Source organism: Corvus hawaiiensis, chromosome 20, assembly GCF_020740725.1.
Source record: "Corvus hawaiiensis isolate bCorHaw1 chromosome 20, bCorHaw1.pri.cur, whole genome shotgun sequence".
Classification (NCBI taxonomy): Eukaryota; Metazoa; Chordata; class Aves; order Passeriformes; family Corvidae; genus Corvus; species Corvus hawaiiensis.
This window is the reverse complement of record NC_063232.1, coordinates 4,409,473-4,433,577: the sequence shown is the minus strand read 5'-3', so window position 1 is coordinate 4,433,577 and position 24,105 is coordinate 4,409,473. Positions and strand designations below refer to the sequence as shown.

General features: G+C 55.0%; 2 protein-coding genes across 5 annotated transcripts in view; one reads left to right on the top strand and one right to left on the bottom strand.

The window, feature by feature from the left end:
- Positions 1–4,331: 4,331 nt before the first annotated feature.
- On the top strand, positions 4,332–10,098 carry TRAF4 (TNF receptor associated factor 4). The gene is made up of 7 exons (XM_048324954.1): positions 4,332–4,506; positions 7,291–7,342; positions 7,653–7,757; positions 7,833–7,994; positions 8,323–8,484; positions 8,558–8,713; positions 9,066–10,098. Exons 1-7 carry the CDS (start codon positions 4,364–4,366, stop codon positions 9,696–9,698), a joined length of 1,413 nt encoding a protein of 470 aa, XP_048180911.1. The 5' UTR covers positions 4,332–4,363; the 3' UTR covers positions 9,699–10,098.
- Positions 10,099–17,791: 7,693 nt separating this feature from the next.
- The window catches only part of FAM222B (family with sequence similarity 222 member B), a 34,152-nt gene continuing 27,838 nt past the window's right edge, over positions 17,792–24,105 (bottom strand). For all 4 annotated transcript variants that reach the window (XM_048324644.1, XM_048324642.1, XM_048324640.1 and 1 more), the window contains one exon: positions 17,792–19,764. In XM_048324644.1, coding sequence (XP_048180601.1) covers positions 18,200–19,747 — 1,548 coding nt within the window. In that variant the 5' untranslated portion in view covers positions 19,748–19,764 and the 3' untranslated portion in view covers positions 17,792–18,199. The remainder of the gene's footprint in view (positions 19,765–24,105) is intronic.

The window sequence follows — 24,105 nt, the reverse complement described above, 5'->3', positions numbered from 1 at the left end:
TATCATGTGGAAGGTAATGAATTTCTGCAGGTCTCCTGCCCTTTCTTCCCTCTCCTCCCAGGCTCCGGCTGGGGAAGGGAGCAGGTCCCGTCCGGCCGGGAGAGGCGTGTGCAGCCCTGGCTGCAGACACAGCCTCCCTGTTTGGCTCCTGGCAGGGTGGGTGCATGGGTTTTTCCCTGCCTTTTTTGTTTCTTGTGGAGCTGCCTTTTCAAGTGATTACACCCTGCTATCCCAGGAAGCCGACTGGAATTCAAAGGTTCTGCCAGTCCTTTGGCACTTTCCTGCGCTGCAGGTTAAGGGGACGGCTCAGCCCGGTGTTGGGGAAGGTGCTTTCCCCTCCCAGACCAGCCTGGGCACCAGGGTGATTGCAGGGCTGGGTTCAATTGCCTCAAAGCCCCTCTGGGCCGCTGCCTCTCCTCCCTGTGTGGAGCTGGCAGCAGCTCCAGCTCCTTCCAGCATCAGATTTCTCTTGCCTCTGTTGTGCAGAGCTCTCAGGGCTCCCCTCGCCCCACACCACATTTATACACATCCCATAGGAAGGGGCTGGTGTTCCTCCTGCAGCCTTACCAGGGCTGAGGGCTGGCTGGGACAGCAGCAGGCAGGACAGAGGTCTGACACCCTTTGTCTTGTCAGCGGTGGCACCAAAATGCCACTGCGTCAGGAGCCAGGCTCTTCCTGCTCCAGCTGGGCTGCCAAATCCAGGGGTGCGGACCTCGCCCCACCGTTCTTATCGGTGTGCTGGTGTTAGGTGGATGGTTTTATGGCTTTATGACACCTTTGCGCTGCCGTGCCGGGGCTGGAGGTGTCACCAGCTTGAATATTGGGATCCTTTGCTCCAGACTGGGGAAACCAGTGTGAACCAGTGTGCTTTGTCCTGGGCCGGGGGCTCCGGCGAGGGCTGGAGCCCTTGGGATTTTGCAGCCTGGGCTCTCCACACAGGAGTTCAGCTGTGAAGCCCAGCGAGATCATTTGAATAATTTAATACCGGGCTGTGACCAAGCCTGGCGAAAGGGTAAAGGAAACAAAGAGGCCCCCAGCCCCGAGCAACAAAAGCTCCTGGAACGACAAGCCGAGGCATGTCCGCGCTGCCGGAGGCAGAGAGCAGCCCGGGCAAATAGGCCACTTGCATTCCTCACGTCTGCTGCTTTGTTTCCCTGCAGAAGCTCCCGGTGAAATCTGCAGGTCTCAGGGCTTCTCCCTTTATCCTTGTTTTGTTCCTGTGTTCTGTGGAGCTGGTGGTGGATCAGTGTCCCCGCGGCTCTTCCTGCTAAGGAAAGGCAGGGCCGGAGGGGAGTGGGAAGGGGAGGTGATGTGGGATGAGGCTGCCTGGTCCCCGCTTGCGCATCCTGGTGCGAGTCGCCTCTGGCCATTGTCACCCAGGGAAAGGCTGTCCCTGTTCCAAATAAGATCCTGCTGACTTGGGGCCATTACTGTAGCAGGAAACAGCCCAAACCGCCTGCTGATCCCGGAGCTGACTTGATTCCGGCACCTCTGCCGAGGTCGTATCCTCATTCCCACGAGGCTTTCGGCAGGAGGGGCGGCTGCTGTCCCTCTGTCCGTCTGCCTCGATCCCTTACCCCTGCCCTCCCTGGGCACGAGGCCCCAGAAGCCGGGAGAGGACTCTCCCCACTCCTTTCCCCGGGGCGAAAGGCTCCACCTTAACTTCTTTAGAAGCCGGAGCGTCGGTTTTCTGTTCCTCCAGTTTAAGTTAAATACAAGGCGGAGGGATGGAGCAGCAGGGAGAGGCTGGGGAAGAGGAGAAGAAGCCTCTCCGAGCCCAGATGGGTTCAAGAAGTGACCCATCATGGGGGACAGGGAACATATCACCTCCACAAAGGGAATTGCCCTGAGTGTCGCCTTTGTGTGAGACAAATGCCTGGCTGTGATGTTGAGTGCGGGGAGGGCTTTGCTTAGGGAGAGGGGAAAAGGAGGGATCTTTGTTTGCAGGGTCTGACACCTCCCAGCCGCCCTGCCGGCACAGCCAGCACCTTCTGATGGCTTTGTCAGCTCTTGGCTAATTAGCAGAGATGCTCTTCAGTGAGGTTAGGGAAGAATAATTTTAAAAACATCAAAGAGAAGCAGTAAATAATGATAAAAGTCGGCTGTTTCGTGGCTGTCATCGGAGTCACAGGCTGCCTGTGTTTACAGGACTGATGTGTCCTGTCTTTGGAGTCCCATCACCCCCCAGGATACCAAGGACCTGTCCTTTTGGCCTGAACCTTGTCCCATAGTGGTGTCCGGGGACAGTTTTTAGCCGGGGCCAGGTCACAGCATGTCAGGGACAGTGTCTGGGTAGTGCCTACCTCTTGTTGGAGACAGCCTGGCTGTGGGCTGTGCTGGCACAGAGTGGCAGAACCAGCTGGACCATGGGGCTGCTGGTAGATTCTGCCCTGGGGGGGTCACAGCCCTGAGCAAACCCAGTCGAGGAGCGCCTCATCCCCGGCTCAAGGTGCCTTTGGCTCCCCACTGCTCCCTGTACAGTTGCCCACTGTCACTTGTTTTTACCTGTCGGGTTTCCAGTATCACTGGGAGCTGGTTAAACTTTAGCTCAGCGCTCTCCATCATCCGAGCAGCGACTCACGTTCTCTTAGAAAATCCCTTGCTGATGGCAGCTCATGCCCAGTGCACCCCAGTACAAGGTTCCCTGGTATTTGGGAGCCGCAGTGCAGGTCAGAACGACCTGCCGTCTGAGGGGAAAGATGTGTGCTAATGTCTTTACAAACAATTTGATGGGTGTTAACGTCTTTGAAATGGGTCTTAATGCCCCTACTGACTTCGGGCAGCAGGTTCTTTACCGGGCCCAGACAGCTTGGCTCCGGAAACAGGTAAGGGTCTGCACAAGGCTGAACTTCTGAACTTTGGGGTAAAACAGTAGGTTCAAGGGGGGATATGGGGTAGGCGGTTCGGGAAGGCTGTACCTTCCTGGTACCTCAGCCGATGGGGAAAGGAAGAGGGCAACGTGCGGCCGGGAGCTGGGATAAAAGGGAGGCTGTGCCCTCCGAAACCCCGAGAGAGAGAAAACCCCGCAGGCGTATGCTCCAGTGGCCTTTCTCCCTGTATTCGAATAAAGTTGAAGGACTCCTCTGTCTCCTTTTTGGACATAAACCTCTGGCGTTTGTGGATTTTCCTAACACATCTCTCAGAGTAACCCCAGAAATGAGCCACCCATCCCCTCCGTGGCGGTTCCGGCAGCGAGCAGGCTGCCTCCCCCCGGGCTGCTGCAGGGTTTTATTTTAAGCAGAGCCTCTCGGGGAGAAGGGTAACGTGAGCTCCTTGAGTGACAAGTGATAGAGCTCGACTTGCTCAGCGTGTCCCCCAGGAATCCCGCTCCTCTGCCATTTGCTAATTGAAAACTGCTAACATTTGGGTCTGGAGCAACTGCCACCCTTAATGGGAAGCTGGCTGGAGTGAGCGTTGGTGGCACTAACACATGCTCACAGCCTGTCATCTGCTCGGCTCCATCTCTGGGGAAAGGGGCAAATACTCCCATATGCTGCTCTGATTTCTGAAAGAGTGACGAGGGGGCTGGAGCCAGACAGATTTGCTTTTATTCTCCCTCCTCCGGGCTCTTGCTCAGTTGCAAACCGTGGCTGGAAGGAGGCTGTTGGCTGCAGCCTGGGGCATGAGCTCCCAGCAAGACAAAGCCACAAGAGCGTGTGTCCCCCCCGTGCCTGTGGCGTGGGGGGCTCAGGGCAGCCCTTCCATGTCCTGCTGTGGGTGATGGCTGGGACACGAGTTGCTGTTGGTAGGAGCAGGTCTGGGAGCTGTATCCCACCTCCAGCCTCGCTTAGAAGCTCAACTGTGGCCCCGGGCTGCCTGCAGGCGTGCGGCACCCCTGGGACACCTCTGAGTCAAGGAGGGCATGTAGGGTCAGCGAGGACAGTACGGTGTGTGCCCTCAGAGCCCAGCCCTGGGCCAGGGGATGCTGCAGTGGGTGGGGGGGCCGTGGGTGATGTGATGTCGATGCTCCCCAAACTCCTGGGGTGGCTGTTCCCTTGTGCAGAGGGTCACAGGCGCTTGAGATGATTGTTCCCAGTGCGGTGGGTACCAAACACCCCCAGAGGGCTGTGCCCGGTGGGGCGCTCCCCCAAACCCCTCGGAGGGGGCTGTCCCCGGTGTGATGCTCCCCGAGCCCCCGGGGTGCCGGGACCGCTCCACCCGCGCCGTGCGGCGGCGGCGGGGCGGGGAGGCGGGGTCCGGGCGGGGGGCGGTGGCGATGGCGATGCCGTCCCCCCGTCGCGGGGCGGGCTCAGGCCGGTCCCACCGCCCCGTCCGGCCCCCGGGCGGAGCCGGACGAGGAGCGCGGAGCCGAGCGGGCGCGGGGCGGCGGCGGCGGCGGCGGCGGGCGCGGGGCGGCGGCGGGATGCCGGGCTACGACTACAAGCTGCTGGAGCGGCCGCGGCGGCGGGTGTTGTGCCCGCTCTGCGGGAAGCCCATGCGGGAGCCCGTCCGCGTCTCCACCTGCGGCCACCGCTTCTGCGACACCTGCCTGCAGGAGTTCCTCAGGTGAGACCCCGCATCAGCTCACGGGCGACCCGAGCTGACGTTACTCCGCGCACCCCTTCCCCCTGGGGTACTCCGGTCACGCACCCCCGCGCCGCCCGATCCGGGGTTCCGCACCCCGCTCCCCGCCAGCCCCCCATCCACCGCCGGCCCCGGGGCTGCGGTGTCCGGGAGTGCCCCGGAGAGGGGTGCGGGGTGCCCTGGGCCGGTGTCGGAGTGCGGGGTGCACGGGAGTTCGGATGCGCCGGGCCCGGGAGGGAATGCGGGATATCCCGGGGAGGGGCGCGGGGTGCCTGGGGGTGCGGATGCCCTGGGGAAAGATGCGGGGTGCCCGGGGGTGCTCCGGGCCGGTGAACGGCTGCGGAATGCCCCGGGATAAGGCGCGGAGTGCCCCGGGAAAGGCGCGGGGCGCCCGGGGATGCCTCAGGCCGGGGAAAGGTGCGGGGTGCCCGGTGGTGCCCCGGGGCAGGGAGGGGGTGCGGGGCGCGCCCAGCCCGTGACAGCCGCCCCGCGGGTGCAGCGGCCCGTGGCCCCTTTCGGTGAGGAGGAGGAGGAGGAGGAAGAGGAGGGCCGGGTGAAGCCCGGAGTGGCGAGTTTCGAGATTCGAGTTTAACCCCTTCCTGCCCCTGCCTCGCCGGAGGAAGTGGCCGGGAGTGTTTTTGGGGAGGGGTGTACGGCCATCCCGGTGCCCTCGCGCCCACGGGTGAGCGCGACCCGGCCGTGTGCTCTGGTCGGGAGCGAGGAGCGGGGGCCTCTTCCCACCCCTGCGGCTTGGGCCCCCCCGGTACCGGTAACCCGGGGGCACGTGTGGGGCCGGTGCTTTCCCGGTTCCCGGCTGCCGCACTCGGCGCGGTGCCGGGGGTCCCGCGGGGCACGGCGGGGGGGTGCCCGTGCTCTCCCCACGCGGTGACAAGCGTCACCCTGGGCCTTTCCCCGCCGGTGCGACCTTCGCCCGGGGACGGCTCCCGGGCACCACCGTCACCGGGGCCGGTTTCTGTGAAACCGGGCGTTCCCCGGGGCACGTGTCAGAGCGCATCTGTCCCCCCCCCTCCCCGCACCCTTCCCGCCGGCACCTCCGCTCCGCCGGGGAGAATGGACTCGGGGGTCCCCCCACTGAGCACACCCCGTTTGCCCCGGATCAGTTTGGGGATCCCATGGGCTGAGCCATCCAGCCCCACCGCGGTGCTGGGAAGGGGGTGCCGGGGGATGCCGGGGGATGCGGAGGTTCCCCGCCCCATCACCTCTCTGTGCCCCAGCACGCCGTGAAGGTCAGAGGCAAGGACGGTCCCCCCGGGTGCTGCCTCAGCACATTCCCTGCCCGGCCAAGCGTGAGGAATGGGGAGGCTTTGTCGGGGATTAGGCGCTGGCTTCGGGTCATCGTCCCACTTCCCCACCAGCCCCAGCACCCCAACACCGTGCACGGGGTTCAGGCACAGCTGGCAGCCCTGGAAAGGCAGCAGCATGATCCCAGCCACGAGGCAATGCCAGCCACGAGGCAGTGCCATGGGCTCCCCGGGAAGGGCCGGGTGCCCGGCCCTGTCTGCGAGCTCCTTATCTCTGATGACTCCCACAAAACCACCTGCAACAAACAGAGTGGGCACGTGGCAGAGCTGTTTGCAGCCGTGCCCCATGTGCATCACACCCCACACCCCACAGGCCTGTGGTTCCTGGGGCTCACTTGCACCCCCAGCACGGGGATGGTGGCCACAGGGGACATGACCGTGCCACGGCCGGGCAGCCCAGGCCAGCGTGTGCCAGACGGCACTACTGGCTCCATCCCGGCGTCTCACATCCACTTGGCAGCTCTGGTTGAGGCCACACCAGTGCCTGCCAAGGGCCTGCAGTGATTAGATGGGCACAGGGGCTGTGCAGGCAGGACAGGCTCGTCCGGTGTAACTGCAAAGACACCGGAGCCACAGGGTCCCTGTGTGTCCCTGCTGCATGGCCCTGTAGGCAGCACCTGTGGTCTCCCACCCCAGTGTCCATCGGGGATGGCGTGTGGACATCCTCACCTGCCCCTGGGCACAGCGGTGTGGGGACCAGAGGTGATGGTGACTCCTGGCCAGCCTTATCACAGGCCAGGCTGCCTCTTTGGCTGTGTCCCTGCCACCACTTCATGCTGCTCCTCTGCAGGTCAGGGCTGAGCAGGGCCCTTCCACCTCAGGGACAGCTCTTGAAAGGACCACCCCATTCTGGGGGCCCAGCAGGATGGGGACCCCTCCAGGGTGGCTGCCTGTCTCCTGTCCTGACTCACCTTAGTGGCTGCTGGGGCCATTTCCTGTGGAGCAGGAGCCCCAGGGCCACTCATCAGGGCTGCACATCTGGAGCACAGCTGTTGCCCTCCCCCACCTCCCCTGGGCCCCGGCACCTGGGGCTGTGGACGCCCCGGCCCCTGCCGGCCCCCTCCTGGCCAGCCGAAGGCACCCTCCTTAATCCCAGGGGACAGGACCAGGGGCTGCCGGGGCTCCAGATGGTGCCACGCTCTCGGCGGCTGGCCCAGGCCCCTGGGGACCGGGGCCGTCGTGCCCGGCTGGGGGGGTGGGGGGCTGCCTGGGGGGGTGTGTCTGGCTGGGGCATTTCCCAGCTCAGACAGATGGAGCAGGATTAGAGCCGTGGCTCCCCCAGGGTGGCGGCTGGATTTGGCACGGGGCGAGCGCTCAGCAGTGCAGGGACAGCGCCTATGTCCTGGGGTGGGATGGCGGGGACCCGGTGGGACACAGTGGCTGTGTCACTGGTGTCGTGCCGCTCGCCAGCCTCAAGTGATCCCGAGCCCTCTGTGTCTTGCAGCGAAGGCGTCTTCAAGTGCCCAGAGGACCAGCTGCCCCTGGACTACGCCAAGGTGAGCCTGGCACACGGATGGGTACCCTGCTCCAAGGGGACATCCCCGCCAAGGGGCCGTCCCCAGGCTCCTCACAGCGCCTGGCACAGCTGCGCCGGCCTGGCACGGGCGCCCAGGCGGAAGCAAGAGCCCTTTGTGCCGCGGGGCCGGGGAGCGGAAACCCGTTCCCGACAAAGGGAGCTTGTTGGCGTGCCCAGGGTGGGATCCGGCCCTGGGCAGCGTGCCCACGGCTGCCAGCCAGGCTGTGCTGGGGGCTGTGTGCCCCCACAGCCCGGTGCAGGATGCTGATACCCCACTGCTGCCCCTGCAGATCTACCCCGACCCCGAGCTGGAGGCACAGGTGCTGAGCCTGGCCATCCGCTGCATCCACAGCGAGGAGGGCTGCCGCTGGAGCGGGCTCATCAAGCACCTCCAGGTAGGGCCTGGGAGGAGGAGGGGGGGCAGAGTTCTACCCCGTGGCTTTCCCATCACCATCCCTGTGCCCCCCCAGGCCCATCTCGGTACCTGTGGCTTCAACGTGATCCCCTGCCCCAACCGCTGCAGCGCCAAGCTGAGCCGCCGTGACCTCCCCGAGCACGTCCAGCACGGCTGCCCCAAGCGCAGGGTCAAGTGCGAGTTCTGTGCCAACGACTTCACTGGGGAGGCCTTCGAGGTGGGCAGTGGGGGGGACACTGTGGGGGACACAGCTGGCCAGGGTGCCATGGTGGGCATGGCTGTGCTGGGGGTATTGTGGGGGTGTAGCCGGGGTGTGTGGGCATCCCCAGTGGGCTGCAGGGGACACAGGCTGGGTGTGGGGACAGAGGCTGGGTGGGGACACTGTGGGAGACTCATTATGGGGAGGACAGCCTTGGGGGGTGACGTGGTCATGTGGGCTCCTGGTCATTGTGCCCTCTGGCTGTGGGGGCACTGTGTGTCCCCATCCCTGTCAGGGCTGGCTGCTGAGGGCAGCCAGAGGGTGATGATGCTGTCATGGTCCCCAGGGCCACCAGGGCACGTGTCCCCAGGAGAGTGTGTACTGCGAGAACAAGTGTGGGGCCCGCATGATGCGGCGCCTGCTGTCCCAGCACGCCCTGGCCGAGTGCCCCAAGCGCACCCAGCCCTGCACCTACTGCGCCAAGGAGTTTGTCTTCGACACCATCCAGGTGAGATGGAGCCCATGGGGACCCTCACCTTGCTGGCTCCCAGCCCTGGCTGACAGCCTCTCTTCCTCCCTAGAACCACCAGTACCAGTGTCCCCGATACCCCGTGCCGTGCCCCAACCAGTGTGGGACACCCAGCATCGCCCGGGAGGACGTGCCCACCCACCTCAAGGAGAGCTGCAACACTGCCATGCTGCTGTGCCCCTTCAAGGAGGCTGGCTGCAAGCACCGGGTGAGTGTTGTCCCTGTGACCACCCTGCCCTGCCATCCTTGGACATGGGGTGCCATCCCTACCCTGAGCCCCACAACATCCCCCCCACACCACTCCTGCCCTGACATCTGTCCCATCCCTTGTGCTCAGTCCCATCCATGTGGCTCCTCACCCCTGTGTTTGCCACCCACATGTCCCCCTGCGACCCCAATCAGGTGTCTCTGTGTCCCCATGACATCCCTGTACCATCCTGCTCCAGTACCCCCATGCTCCAATGACATCTCCATGATATCCCCATGGCACCTCCTCTCCTGTCCTGTGTCCCCACACTGTTCCTGGCACCCTCCTGCTGACGGTCCCTCTGTCCCCGCAGTGCCCCAAGCTGGCCATGGGCCGGCACCTAGAGGAAAGCACCAAGGCCCACCTGGGCATGGTGTGTGCCCTGGTGAGCCGGCAGCGGCAGGAGATCCTGGAGCTGCGCCGGGACGTGGAGGAGCTGTCGGTGAGCAGCGACGGGACCCTCATCTGGAAAATCGCCGACTATGCCCGCAAGCTACAGGAGGCCAAAGCTCGCAGCAACTACGAGTTCTTCAGCCCCCCGTTCTACACCCACAAGTACGGCTACAAGCTCCAGGTGTCGGCTTTCCTCAACGGCAACGGCAGCGGGGAGAGCAGCCACCTCTCCGTCTACATCCGCGTGCTGCCCGGCGAGTACGACAACCTGCTGGAGTGGCCCTTCTCCTACCGCGTCACCTTCTCCTTGCTGGACCAGAGCGACCCCTCGCTCTCCAAGCCCCAGCACATCACCGAGACCTTCCACCCTGACCCCAACTGGAAAAACTTCCAGAAGCCGGGAGCCTCGCGCAGCTCCCTGGACGAGAGCACCCTGGGCTTTGGCTACCCCAAGTTCATCTCCCACGAGGACATCAGGAAACGGAACTACGTGCGAGATAACGCCATCTTCATCAAAGCCTCGGTGGAGATCCCCCAGAAGATCCTGGCCTGAGCCCCGGAGGGGGACAGGATGTGACCGGGGCGCCCGCCCAGGGTGGCCCCAGGTGGTGCTGAGCCCCTGCCCGCAGCCGGCGCCCCCGGCTTGGGGACGCTGCCGAGGCACCGCGGTGGCTCTCAGGATAGGCAGGGATGGGGCCTGGGGCCGGGACTGTCCGGTAGCCCCAGCCCCTTCTCAGGTGCCCGGGGGTGCCGGGGGGCTGGGCCCCCTAAGCCCCTCCCCGAGGTGCCCAGCAGCCCTCACCAGCCTCGCTGGGGACCCTGCAGGACCCCACTGCCCAGAGCCATATTTTGTAAACTGGTGCTCCCCAGGTTGTTATTTATTACCCCGGGCTGGGGCTGCTGCCCCCTCCCCACATCTTTTTCTTTTCAATAAACTTTTCTTGTATTTATTACGGCCGCCTGCACCTCCTTCCTCAGCCTGAACCTCCTTCCTCTGCCTGCCGGGAATCGGGATGGCAGGACCGGGGGATGCTCCTGGGTGCAGCCGTGGGTGCTGGGGACAGGGGGAGCCGGGACTGGGCTGGGGTGCACGGAGAGGGGTAATCCCTGACCCACATCCCGGCAGCAGACGGGCTCAGATGGCGCCGGTTAATTCGGTAATCACCGGCAGCAGAGGGGATGTGCCGGGCTGGGGGGGAGTCGCCACCCCCGGGGGGCTCTTTCCCTGCAGGCCCCCCCTCCGCCCCATCAGCCCCTCGTTAGCGCCGGGGTAATTAACGCCCCAGGGGAAGCTGGGATCCCGAGCAGACAGGGGATGGGCAATGGTGGGGGGCAGCAGGGCAGACTGGGGGGGCCGGGCTGGATCAGGCCCCAGGTCCATGTGTCTGACCCCCCCCCCAGTCACCCCGGCAGCAATGGGGGGGGGGTCGCTGTCGCTGCAGGATAATCCCACAATTGCATTAGTGCTGTTCCGGCCTAATGCAATTAGCCCCTAATTAGCTGCACCCTGCGGCCCTGGCTGGGCTGGGGGGGCAGCACTCCCGGGGGTGTCCCCAGACCTCGTTTCCCTCCCCGCCAGGAATGTCCCCCTGGGCAGGTCCCAGCCCGGTGTGGCAGCACGGGGCCCTGGGCAACTGGGCAGTACTCCTGCCCATGCTGGTACCAGTACCAGCCTGTACTAGTGCCCAGTTCCTGCCCGTACTGGTGCCCAGTACAAGCCCACACCACTGCCCAGTACCAGCCTGTACTGGTGCCCAGTTCCTGCCCATACTGGTGCCCAGTTCCTGCCCGTACTGGTGCCCAATACGAGCCCACACCACTGCCCAGTACCAGCCTGTACTGGTGCCCAGTTCCTGCCCATACTGGTGCCCAGTTCCTGCCCATACTGGTGCCCAATACGAGCCCACATCACTGCCCAGTACCAGCCTGTACTGGTGCCCAGTTTCTGCCTGTATCGGTGTCCAATACAAGCCCACACCACTGCCCAGTACCAGCCTGTACTGGTGCCCAGTTCTAGCCTGTATTGGTGTTCAGTGGCATACTGGGCCGCCAAACCGGTGTCTGATGCCAGCCCATTCCGGTGTCCAGCGTCAGCCTGTACTGGTGTCCACACTGGCACCCAGTGTCACCCCACACTCGTGCCAAGTGCCAGCCTTACACTGATTTCTGATGCCAGCCCCTAACGATGGACAGTTCTTGCCCATACTGGCGCCCAGTGTGCCCAGGATCAGCCTGTACTGGTGCCCAGTGCCAGCCCAAAGTGGCGACTATTGCCAGCCCATACTGGTGCCCAGTTATCAGCCCACTGTGGTGCCCAGTTTCAGCCTGTACTGGTACCCAGTACCACCCCTGTGTTAATGTCCAGTGCCAACCCATACTGGTGACCCGCGCTGGCCCATTCTGGTGCCCAGTTCCAGCCCATCCCTGTGCCCGGTTCCAGCCGGTCCCGGTGTCCCGTGTCCCCCGCCCGGTGCTCGGCTCGGTGGCGCCGCCGCGCGGGGACCGAGGGGAGGGGAAGCGGGGACGTCGGGCAGACAAGGTGTTAATAGACATTTACAGCCTTATAATTTAAATTAATGAATGATAATTACAATAATTATCGTATAGAATTATTGCATTTTAAAAGTATTATCATTTCTGTTAAATATACATTTTATTCTTACTTATGTTATGCTTTTTATTTTATCGTTAATATTTATTTTTTATATATAATACTTTAAAAATATTTTAAAATTTTATATATTGTATTTGTATTATTATATGAAAATGGAATACATTAATATAATTGCTTTATATAATATTTTAGTATTTTATATTACATAAATTTTACATTATAGAAATTTTATCTAGATATTTACATATATTTCATCTTTCATATTATACATTTAATTTAAATTTAGTAGCTGTTCATAAATTTCAAATTTTTAATTCTTATCTTTTATATTTTTATATTTATTGTGTATATTTTATTTATGTATTTTTATTTGTCTGTATATATATCTACATACCCCCCCATACACACACACATGGTACAGGGACAGCCCTGTCCCTCTGACCAGGCCACACACAGGGGGTTGGCAGCCCCTTGTTGCAAGCAGTTGCCTTAAAAGAAATCAAACCAAAATCCATATATAATTTATGAACTAAAGTGGGAAGTGGTGCTGGAGGAAGCATCTCCTGGATGAGCCCAGGGAAGCCAAGGAGGGGTAAAAACAACCTTGGGAGCTTGGAGTTGTCCCTGTCCCCACCTCAGGGACCAACTCCCAGCTCTGCTTTCCCCACTTGGGTTGATTTTTCCCCTTTTCCTGCCCCTTTCCAGCCATTTCTGCGGGATGTGCCGTTGGGTGCCGCTCTCCAGCGGCGCTGGCACCGCGCTCCAGCTCCATTTACCTGGGCACGTCTGGAAATGTCAGCCGGATCTTGGAGCACCTCTTAACCTTCAGCATTCCCCGGCAAGGCCTGGGCTGCAGAGCAGCAGCAGCAGCAGGAGATGCTCTTAATGCTCAGGGAGGAGAGGGAGACCAATCGATTTTTTGCTACTAAATTTAGCCTCAAATATCAAATTTAAAAATAAACTTCCTGGAAACTTCTTGGTTTGAGGGTTTCTTCTAAAGGTCTGTTCTGCCAGCTCACTCCCTGCTCCGCTGTCCCAACATTGCTAGGACACTGGAAGGAACTCCAGAAGATGCTCAAATCAGAGAGGAAAACCTTATTAAACACCCCAAAAATCCAGGGAGACCCCACCTGGAGGGCCCTTTGCCTGTGTAAGACCCCCACCACAGTGGAGATGCCCTAAATAACCCCCAAACCTTTTTAACCTCTTTGGGATTGTAGACAGGGAGGATTTTTGGCAAAACCATGTCACAGAGCCCTGATTTGTGCTGATTCTTGATGCTTCTTCTCCAAGACAATGAAACCAGACACTGGTAGTTGTACAGGGAGAAAAATGTGAGAAAAATTTGCTCTGCACATCTTTTATTAAAGACCCAGCTGGGCTCCTTCCCTCCCCTTTTGCCCCCGGACTGGGGTTGGAGGGCAATGAAAGCTGCCAAGGTTTCACAGCAGTTTTTTGGTGCAATTTCACTCCACTGTCGGTGCATCTCTCAGGCTTGCAGCCACCCCAGCAGAATCAACAGCCTGTACCAAATTGCTTTGAAATTAACTTAAACTAAGCAGATAAAACACTCCAGTAATTTTATTGCAATTTGACTCTGCTGAACATTAAAGAGCATCCAAAAGGCACCTGTTGCTGGAGGGTGTCCAATGTGTGCTCCTCCAGGAGCTGACCAAAATCTGCCCCTTTCCTTTGGCTCCTCCACCCTCTGGACCCCCCAAACCCCACATGGAGCAGGACCTTTTTCAGCTCTGAGTTTTTGCAGCATCCCCAGCGCTGCTCCTCTCTGAACATCACGAGATGACGGAGCTGTTGGAGAACATCTGGATGTTGCCTACCTTGGGTTAAAATCTTTGGAAGAAAAACCTGTTTGGCCCTAAAGGAGAAGTTTTAAAAGGTTGGATTTTACTCAAAGCCCTCAGTTTAGCTGTGGCTGCAGGTGATCCCTCTATGGAGGAGGCAGCAGCTGCTCACACCAAGTCCCTGCTGGATTGTTATCCACCAGATCCTCTCTGCAGGTCCAGCTGCAAAGATGATGAGAAAGTCTCCTGAAAACTCCTTGCAGAAGAGATTCTTCCTGTGGGGGGGATGGATGAAGAAACCAGATACCAAAGAAGCTTCGAGTCAAAGGAGAGGGGGATCCTGAAGCTCTGCTGGATGGAGCGCCGCTCTCGGAATTTCCGGATGCTGGAGAGGGATGCAGCAGTGCCTGTGGGCAAACAGCTCTTCCTGCCTAAGCTCAGCCAGGCTAACCTGCCTGGTTTCGCCCGAATTCCAAGAAAACCATGTGGGAATCAAATGTCCAGAGTATTTGGGGAACACTGGGAACAATAGGGAAGAGGGATTTTGATGCTCAGGTTTGCAGCGAGCGCAGGAGATGGGGTTTGGGTCAAGTTGTTCTGAGAGATGGAAGCAAAGATTAATGAGATGCACGATCCTGGGAGAGGGGAGGAAACCCTGCCAGGTCCCGTCTTCCAGGTGACTGCAAATGTTACAAATTCCCTTTAAAATTTTGGCAGGACTCAAACCCCCTCTCCACTCCTCCTCCTCCTCTTCCCCCTTTTTATCATTGTTTCAGCACCTTTCTGTCTGAAATTCTTTTTTTTTCCCCCCCAGACCTTCCTAATGCTCTTACTGGAGCAGGCAGCCAGGCTCTGCCTGATACATTCCTACCCCAGAAACCCATGGAGACCCTTCCCCAGATTCCCTTTGGGACAAGCACCCACTCTGTGGCTCCATGGCCACACAAGCCCTACACAATCACACTGCATAAAACCAGCAGAAGGGCAGGTCTCTGGCTTTTATTTTTCCTGTGGACAAAATAATAAAAAATTTCTAATTGGCACAGAAGCAGCAGCCTTTATCATCAGTCTTGGGGTTTAATGAAACACAGCAGCAATTCCCAGTTCTCTCCCCAGTGATCCCCAGCAAACAGCTCTGTTCGGTTTCCACGGGAGAGGCCAAGGCCCCCGGAGACATCTGACATGGAAAGCTTAAAGAAAATTCACAAGTGTCTTTTATAAAATGTTCACTTTGGGCTGTAACAAACCGGGCTTGTGGCTGAACAGCTTCAAAGCTTCTGCTCCAAACATGGGACACAGATTCCCTGTGGAAGGGTTCACACCATGTTTGTGTTTATCCTTCCCAGGATCTTCCTAATGTCCACCTCAAGATCCTGAAGTGGTGTGGGAACGGGAATGGGGAGGGAAGGTGAGGAGCTCAGGAAACACCTGAGCTTTACTCATTCCTCAAGGAGCAGAGCAAGCACCCAGGATCCAGCAGGGAGCAGAGCCTTGTCCTGGAGCCAGAGGTGGGGAAGGCACTGACCCACGGATGGACAGATGGACAGAAAGGCAAGAGGAGCAGCCGTGTGAGCCCCAAAGGTCAGTGACCACCCACGAGGGGCTACTGGGAGGCCGCAGGGGGAGGGAGCATCCCCAGCCTTTTGGTTCCTCTTAATTCTGCACAGGGCAAAGAGAGAAAAACCACGGGGTTTTTTCCATGTTTCCAGGAGAGCAGGGCACAGTTCCTACCACACAGAGCCTCTGCTCCTCCCTTCCTCACTCTGGTGACAGTGCCACGACCAGACCCCCACCCTGGGCACCTACACCACATATCCAACCTTTGCTCCCAACATTCCACCTGGGAATGAGGCAGGACAGCGTTTCTCTTTAGGGATGAGCAGGGAAGGATGGAGATCCCATCACAACAGGGCTGCTGCAGAGGTGAAAAGGGTCGGTTCAAAGAAAAATCTCACTCCCAGACCAAAAGGAAAGGTTTCAGTATATTTTAATAGTAAAATGATTCTTATTTTTTCAAGCAATGTCCCACCTGGATGAGTCTCAGCAGGATTTTTGCTTCCCGGTCCTGCTGTACCGGGGCAAAGCCTCGGAGGTCGTGGCTGTACCTGTGCAGAACAGTTCCCAAAAACTCACAGCGTGCTGCCAAAACCACCAAAACACCTCCCAGGCAACCACCACCATGGCACAGGACTCTGCTCAGGCTCTCGGGAGAAGAGCAGGAGTTAAAAATCAGCTTTTAATAACAGTCTGGGTTAAGATTTAGAGCAGGCTACGGAACAGAGGAGAGGCCAAGGTTTTATTTAGTAAAAAGGTACGGACTCAGGTAGCAGAACACCTTACAGTGACTGACTGGGCAGGGAGGGGTGAGGTCAGAGCACAGCCCTCGCTGGGGTTGGGTTTGGGACGTGGAGGACGACGGGGTGACTGTAGGAGAAGCAGCTTCAGACTCGAACTCTGGCTCCAAGAGAATGGATTCAGAAAAATATTGCATGAAAAGCCTCAGGATTTTCGTTCTTTCATAGATGTATATTTACCAGTTTTCACAAAGACTGCAGGAATACGATTATAAACAATAAATTAGGACTTCATGTTGCTATCATTTGGCATAACACAATCAGGCAATTTTTCCTTTTTTAAATATAAGGCAACACAAGCCAACACATAATTTAATCCGTCTTTAGTCAAATTGCTTAACTTTGCTAAGGAGTTACCACTAAAGAACGGGTTATAGTACACTCAAAAGAATTTAAATAATGACATGATATAAGTGTACTAACTTACGCAAGGAGTCAGAAACGTACTCTGCTAAGCTTTGAAACCTAAATATTTGTTACAGCCCAGGACTACACGTTCTAAATTAAAAAAATACAAATAAATGTTTTCTAATTTTCCCATTTACGAAAAACGTTTAAGAATCTCTAGCCAACTATGACGTCACTTCAAAACTTGTTTTTTTTTAACTTTTTTTTTTTTTTTTAAATTTTGTATGATGTCTTTTAAGATTTTTAAACCATGCTCATTAAGGAAAGTTCAAGGAGCAAATACTTAAGGCTTTGTTTTTCCAAGGGCTGTGAGGGAGGCCAGTGGATGGCAGAGGCCAGTGGGTTCACCCATACACAATGCTACTCAAACCCACACTACCAGGCGACATTCATACAGAAATATTACACTTAAAAGTTACAGTGTAGAGCAATATTTTTTAGCCAGTGTACATAGAAAGAATCAATGCATTTATTTTTTTAAATTTTTTCTTCTTCTTCTTCTTTTTTTTTTAGGTTTTTTTTCTTTTTTTAATTTCCAAACTTGATTGTGATCATTATGTTCAAGTATTAGTCTCGTTAACAGAGATGAGGAATTTTCTACTTACAACAGATTCGGCTGTTAGAAAGGAAAGGGATGTTTTGGTACACTGAGGAGAACACGATGCTGAGGTTAGCCAGTAGTTAGTGTCCTACAGTCACTGACTCAACTGCTGGAAGTGACATGGGGAAGGAACAGAAGGAGTTAGGCACCGAGACCCTGGGAAAAAGGGATGTTGTAAATAGCTTCGCTAATTCCCAGGGAGAAGAATTGCTCCATTAAATCCGCTGGGGGGTTTTGATGGAGAGGAACAGGGGACTGTCAATCCCACAGTGGCTTGTGAGAGGAGCTTTGATTCAGACCAACCACCTCCCATCCCACAGCGGGACCGCGCTCGCTGCACCGGGGATGGGCTGAGCTACACCTTCTCACCCTGACAGTAATTCCAGCTACCAGAGAAGTGGCTGAACCCTTTTTGGAGTTGTCAGTGGGTCTGGATTCCCTTCACATGAGGCTGGCCAGACTCCTAGCAGCGAGGGGTTCAGACAACGTGAGCTTTGAGGCTGGTGGAAGGGCAGTGGGGAGGGGGAACACGATGAAAGGCAGCTCCCTGTGGCTGCCTTCGTCCCAAACCTGCCGTTCCCCTCCTCCATACCCTGTCCAGAAAACAGAAAGCGTCAGAAAAACCTGCCAGAGACTTTTGACTTTGGACAAAGTCTAAATGATAAACGTGGGCAAGAAACAGCTGAAAAGCTTCTCCCTCCATTAAAGCCTAAATACATACCCCTAGCTGGCTCTTTTCAAACGTAGGCTCTTTTTCAATTACACAGGCCTCTAGACAGTGCAAATGGTCAATGTTTAATGCATTAATGAAATGGGCTTTCGAGTTGAAAATAAGCCCTACTCCCTGACAAAATTCTGTTGCTCTTAATCTTGTGAGGAAATTGAGATGGAAATGGAAGCAGCTACGCTACCTCGCTCTCGCCGGAGCTGGAGAACAGATGCGGTTGCGAAACCCTGCAGCAACTCAACCTCAGTCCAGCGAGGAGCTGCTCAGCAGAAGGCAAAGAAAAGCTGCACAAAGGGGAACTCTGCAGTGAGGAAACAGCTGTGGCGTGAAGTAGTGTAATGAAATTCTTTGACACAAAAGGCATGTTAAATATTTGATGCATAAAGGAGAGAGATAACATGTAAGCAAAGCTCTTTAAATATACAGTATGTCTTCTTCCAATGGGTACTATAATGATCACACAAGTTTGCAAGTTAAAAACGCCTTGCTTATTAATTAAAATTAAGACTAAAACCTATAATTTTTTTGTCTGTGAAAGTGACTGCAGCCTATCTATACCCTGGGTGTTGAATATGAAGATTTCGACTATCGGTTGCTTCAGGTGCTCGGTTCATGGGAGGCCGATGGACTTTTCCCAGCACGGCCATGCTCTGGTCTCGGAAGCAGGACTGCTGGAAGTCCCCACTTAGGTAATCCATGGTCTGCATCACATTATTCTGGCTGGATGGGCCAGCTCCAGCTCTGAAATGAGTTCCTCCTGCACAATCCAGCGGCGCTCCCGCTGGCTGTCCCCCGTGGAAAGGCATGGCGAGGTCCTGGGACCCAGAGCTGTCACTGTTGGGCGTGGGCAGAATGTTATTCCAGAGGGGCTGGAAATAGTGCCCATTGGTATATGGCAAAGGTCCCTGCAACCCGTTCACAGGCGGAGAAGGTGTAGGCTTCTCGATGGGGGGCTTCAAGCTGAAGGACTGGCCCATGCACAGTTCTTGAGGGTAGTTGGAAGTTTTGCCAGGGAAACTCTGCCCTGCAATCTCTCTCTGAGGGTGCTTCCCTGCGAGTCCAGCAGGCCCAGCAGCATCCCCACACATTTGCTGCAGATGTGCAAGCTGGTGCTGGTTCCACGCAACCGATTTGATTTCGTTCTGGTAGGCGGGTGGCACCCTGTTAATATTGACCATGGGCACATTAACAGAGGCAGGAGGAATAGCAGCAGCAGCATGGTCGACAGGGTTTACTACACAGGAAGGCATGGGTGTAGGGACATTGTGAGTAGATACCCTGGTACTTGCATTGATAAGCAGGTTGCGACTTATAGGGCTGGGGTTTGCAATCTGTCCCTCACACACTGAGGTAGTGCTAATGCCAGCTCTGGCCTGGCAGAACTGGTTAATCTGGTGCACAATGCTGCTCAGGTCCGGTGGCTGGTTCTGCTGCAGGGTGGCAGCCATAGAGAGGGGAATGGTTGAGGTAGACACGGTCACATTCGGCGGCGCGTCTGCATCCGGCATCTTTCTGCCTCCATGTAAACCCGGCTGCAGCAGCGGGTTCGGGGGGTGCTGCAGGGTCTGGTGTGCCATGGTCTGAGGGTGCTGCAAGCCCTGCGGCTGCTGCATGTTCTGCGGGTGCGGCAGCGCCTGCGGGATCCCCTGAGGGTGCGGTAAGCTGGGTGGCTGTGGAATACCCTGAGGGTGCTGCGGGATGCTCTGGGGGTGCGGCAAAGTCTGTGCATGCTGGAGAGCCTGCTGGCGAGCGAGCGCCTGGGGGTGGGATAAAGTGCTTGGTGCAACGTACGGCGTGGAGGGGGGGTTCATCATTGCCTCCGGCAGCAGGCGCGCCCGCGTCCCGTCAAAGTCCTTGATGATTCCTTTCGCTGGGGATTTGACTATGGCCAGCAGGCCCGTTTTCGTGGTGGCCTGAGATGGGTAGGGGCTGTACCTCTGGCCCGAAGTATCGAGTCCGTTCACAGTACGGCGTATGTGTTTCCTCTGGGGAACCTTGACGCTGTTTGGAAAGATTTTTATAGTCAGTGGATTGTTGGCGACCTTCTTAGCATAAGCATCCAATTCTGCTGGGGTAGGATACTGTGCAGATCTCATTTTCTGTGTAGTGTCCCCTGCGGAGAAAGGAAATTTCGTCAGTTCTGGTAAGCAAGGGATCAACCCCAGGGCAAGACAGTCACACAACAAGGGCAGAAAACCTCCAAGGAATCAAGAGGCAAGAAAACTTCATCCTGCCAGACCAGCGGGTCATGTGGCAGGTACCTCATTCCCTTTATTACCTGGTGACCAACACAAGCCCCAGATCAGCTTAAGGCAAGACGTGAACAAAACCACGTTCTCATCACAGTATGTTTGCAGTTGGACAAAAATAGGGAAGGTGTTATAATCATCAGATTGTCTCCAGCTGAAATATTCCTTCCAGCCTGCAGTGGTGGGCTGGTTTTTATTCTCTTAATTTAAGCTGCCTCAAGCCATAGCTCTTCAAGCCACTCTTGGTATTTTTACCATGGAACTCAAAATTGGAAAGTTATGAATTAAACATGAAGCCCCTGTAATCCTGAAGTGGGAACCACACTGTGGTGGGCTGACCCTGGCTGGGCACCAGGTGCCCCCAAACCTGCTCTGTCACTCCCTTCCTCAGCTGAGCAGGGAAGAAGAAACACAGGGTCAGAATAAGGAAGGGAAGATACCACTCACCAACTGCTCTCATGGGCAAAACAGACTTGGGGAAATTAAGTTTAATTTATTACCAATCCAATCGGAGTAGGGTAATAAGAAATAAAACCAAATCTTAAAACCCCTTCCTTCCACCCCTCCCTTCTTCCCAGGCTCAACTTCACTCCTGACTTTCTCCCCCTCCACAGCACAGGGAGATGGACACAGCTGCCTCACCATGGTCTTCCCCATGGGCTGCATGGGAATCCCTGCTCTGGTGCCTGCAGCACCTTCTCCCCCTCCTCAGCAGTGCCCTGGGGGGCTGCGCAGAGCTGCTCCTCTCACATATTCTCACTCCTCTCTCCAGCTGCAGCTGTGCAGGTTTTTCCCCCTTCTTAAATCTGTTATTCCAGCAGCGTGTCCATCCTGGGGCCAGCTGGCACTGGCTCCATCAGACATGGGGGAAGTTTCTAAGCAGCTTCTGCATGCCCCCCCTACCAAACCCTTGCCCTGCAAAACCAATATACATCAAAGCTTCAGCTCAAGCCTCCATTTACACCCCACTCCTTTCCTAGCTGCTGACATCTGAAAGCACTTGGAGTGTCTTTCTGTCCATTAGGAAGCTCTTGTCGGCCCAAGCTCAGCAAATGGAAGGAGGCTGATTATTTTATGGCCTGCAATTATTTCTTCAGCTGACTTTTCAGGGTGGCCATCTTGCTAAGGACACCATCCCCACATCACGTGGCAAAACGACGTGATTCTCTCACAAGATTAAAAACATGCTACTCCCCAGATATAGGCAAAAGGTTTCTGCAGACAGAGGTGTGGTTTCACTTCCTCTGATTTACCAGATACCTACCTGGCTCACAAGCTCTGACAGCTTCTGCAAAGAACTCCAGAAATCTAGCGAAATGCTTATGTGTCTCTTGCCATAACCATATTCCAAGCAGAGAGTTGGGTTGTTTCCCACCACAGCTCTGCTGCCGAACTCCTATGGGATTCCTGCTGATTTTATAATCTTCAAATAATGGCTAGCAGCTTTGACAATCCAATTTAGCTTTTGCTTGATTTCCTCCCCCCGCCTCACCTTGCAAACAGTTCACTGGAAAAAAATGCCCATCCTTTTTCCTAAAATTTTCAGCATCCCTGTGCTATCTGCTGCTGAGCCACCCAAGAACACCCAGCCTCATATCTGGCCCTCTGACCCAAGGAAATTTAATGCTCCAGCGAAGAGCTCACTGCTCCCAGGCAAACAGCCCTTCCTCTTGAAAAGCCACCTCTGATTCTTTTAAGCAAATTGCCTCCAAAAGATGAGTACCAGCCACTTCTCTCTTTGCATCCTGCAGCTTCCCGTTGTCACAGGTGAGGAAGAGCAGCTCTGCTCTAAGAGCTCTCACTTTCAGAAAGGAAGGGTCAGAAAATGGAAAACAGGATGGATACTAAAAAGAAAGGTTAATTACAGAAGTATCAAAAATATCTTTTGTGAAATAAGAAGCTTTACGAGCAGTTTGTCTTACATGTCCAGCACAGCTCGTACCACGGCGCCGGTTATATTTGTACTCCCTGTGCTGTCCAGACACAGGCACATATCATCCCTTTCTCTTAATCAAAGGAAATATTAACCCAAACATCCTCTCTGTGCACATCTCTGTACCTGTCTCTGCAGGCAGGTGGTTTATAGCTGCCCTTTTGAGTGAGCTACTGTGCTCCTAACAGAGAGGAGAGCCTCCGAATGGCATTTGCCAGTGTTACTCTGCCTCAAAAGCCAAGGCCTTCATGAACTCCCAACCTTTATTTTTAGCATTGCCCATGCTCATTAAGGTCTGTTTCTTCCCCAAGACATGACCCTGGCAACCCCCCATGAACCAGAGAAGAACCAAAGGACAAAGGAGCCCATACCTGTCTGTGTTATGGTTTATGTTATGCTTGCAGACACTGTCACATTCTATTTTCAGATGAAAAAGTAAGTAGATACTTTAAGACACCTTTGCCATGAAAGTTTCCCAGCCTGGTTTACATTTCTATAGGCAAATCAGAGAATTAGGTGGTAAATACAAACACTAAACAAATACACTGAATATTCTCTTTTCCAATCATCTGATCTTCTGTTACACAGAATTTTCAGGAAGCAGCTAAAAGATGGATGTTTGAACAGGCTGCAACCATCAGACACGCCTCTAATCCCAAACCTGGAAGAACTCTTTCCTCTAATAAGAAAAAATAACCCCTCAGCTAAACTTTAATAACACCCCAGCATCAAGTTTGGCATCCTATTGAAGGCAAACCATCTTTTAAACCACGTGGATGGGATCTTCTGAACTCAACCACCATTCCAAACAGCACCTGATTTATGTACAGGTGAGATGATGTTCCTTTTACTACAGGCTAACTCAGCCACATTACTCAGGCTTGAAGGTGATGATTTCTGAGTGCCCCAATGTGCTTTGCTAGTAGTTCCATAGGCAAGACTCCATGACTGTAATAATTAAGGCAGTAAAATAATAGCAGAAAGGCGTTACGGGGTGAGCGAGAGTCTGACTATCCCATACAAATATCCTACAAACCAACAAAGAACAATTAGTTCTGGTAACTAAGTGAATGGAAAACCTGCTAGAACAGCCTGAAAGAAAATGCTGGTATTGGAATATCATCATCTGTGTGCAAGAGCAAGAATTCCAGATCAGGCCATAATAAAACGATGAGGCAACGGCAAAGGAAGAAGCTTCATTAAGAAAACAATGAGATGAGCTCCAGGAAGCTCCCTAATGGTGAATGCAAGGCAGAATACTTTTATTGAAAAGTAATTATTTCATGTTGATTATAAAGCAAAGCTGTGCATATGAGCAATCACCCCAATAAATTGGTGAGCTGCAAGTTCACAACTCCTGCTAATCCCGTGGCAACTGAGTCCTCTGGTCACACTCCTGGTCTCACCACTGGAGCTATTTTTGTCATGGAGTGAGACAGATTTCCCTGCCTCACCTCAGCACTAATGGAACATCTTTTAAATGCATTTCACATTAAGACTTTAAAACCCACTGCTTTTAAAAGCTGCCTATGGTTAAATTTTCATTATCATTAAACAAAACACAAACAGGCCTTCAGGAGTGCCACCCTAATAAGAGCTCCTGCACTGGGACAAGCCAGAACCAGCTGTGTCCATCTTCTGCATAAAAACCACCATTTCAACAGTTTCTCTAAAGGCTTTACAGATAGAGCCCTCCCAAAAAGACTCAGTTTAGCTGATGAACCCCTGTTCAGTCCAATCACCTCTTCTCTGATGTCCCCCCTGCAACAAAATACTTCCTAAGAAGCACTTTTCACTTGATTTTGCACCATTGTCACAAAAAAATGACCCTTTTTTCCTCCAGAAGGTCTGGCACTACTGCAGCTGCAGACACAGCCTGAACAATCTTGCCTCAAATATGCCAATTGACCAGTCAGGTTTATACTGGAGTCACTGGGAGGAAGGAGAGAACATCGGAGTCAGTGAGAAATCCCCTGTTTGGAAAAGGATGAATTACAGGGTTAGTCTGAACTCAGGCTGGAATCCAGCAAAAAATACTGAAATTGGAAGTCCTGTAGTCATCAGTTTCTAAAGGAAAAAATATGTGCATATTAATCTACCAAACTCCTACTGTACAGACCACTTGTAAGAACAAGCCCCTTATTAGAGAGTGAATATAGGAAAAAAAAGGTAATTGAGCCAATGGGGATTTTTAAGCACTGATAACAAGTCTGATCCAGAAAACTACACTTAAAAATTATTAATACAAACACTCTAAATCTGAAGAAAGGCA

Bases quoted from the DNA above. Each gene is read 5' to 3' on its own strand.
- TRAF4 (XM_048324954.1), top strand. From the start codon at position 4,364: ATGCCGGGCTACGACTACAAGCTGCTGGAGCGGCCGCGGCGGCGGGTG. The intron at 4,507-7,290 runs GTGAGACCCCGC...TGTGTCTTGCAG, and splicing joins TGCCTGCAGGAGTTCCTCAG to CGAAGGCGTCTTCAAGTGCC. The intron at 7,343-7,652 runs GTGAGCCTGGCA...CTGCCCCTGCAG, and splicing joins TGCCCCTGGACTACGCCAAG to ATCTACCCCGACCCCGAGCT.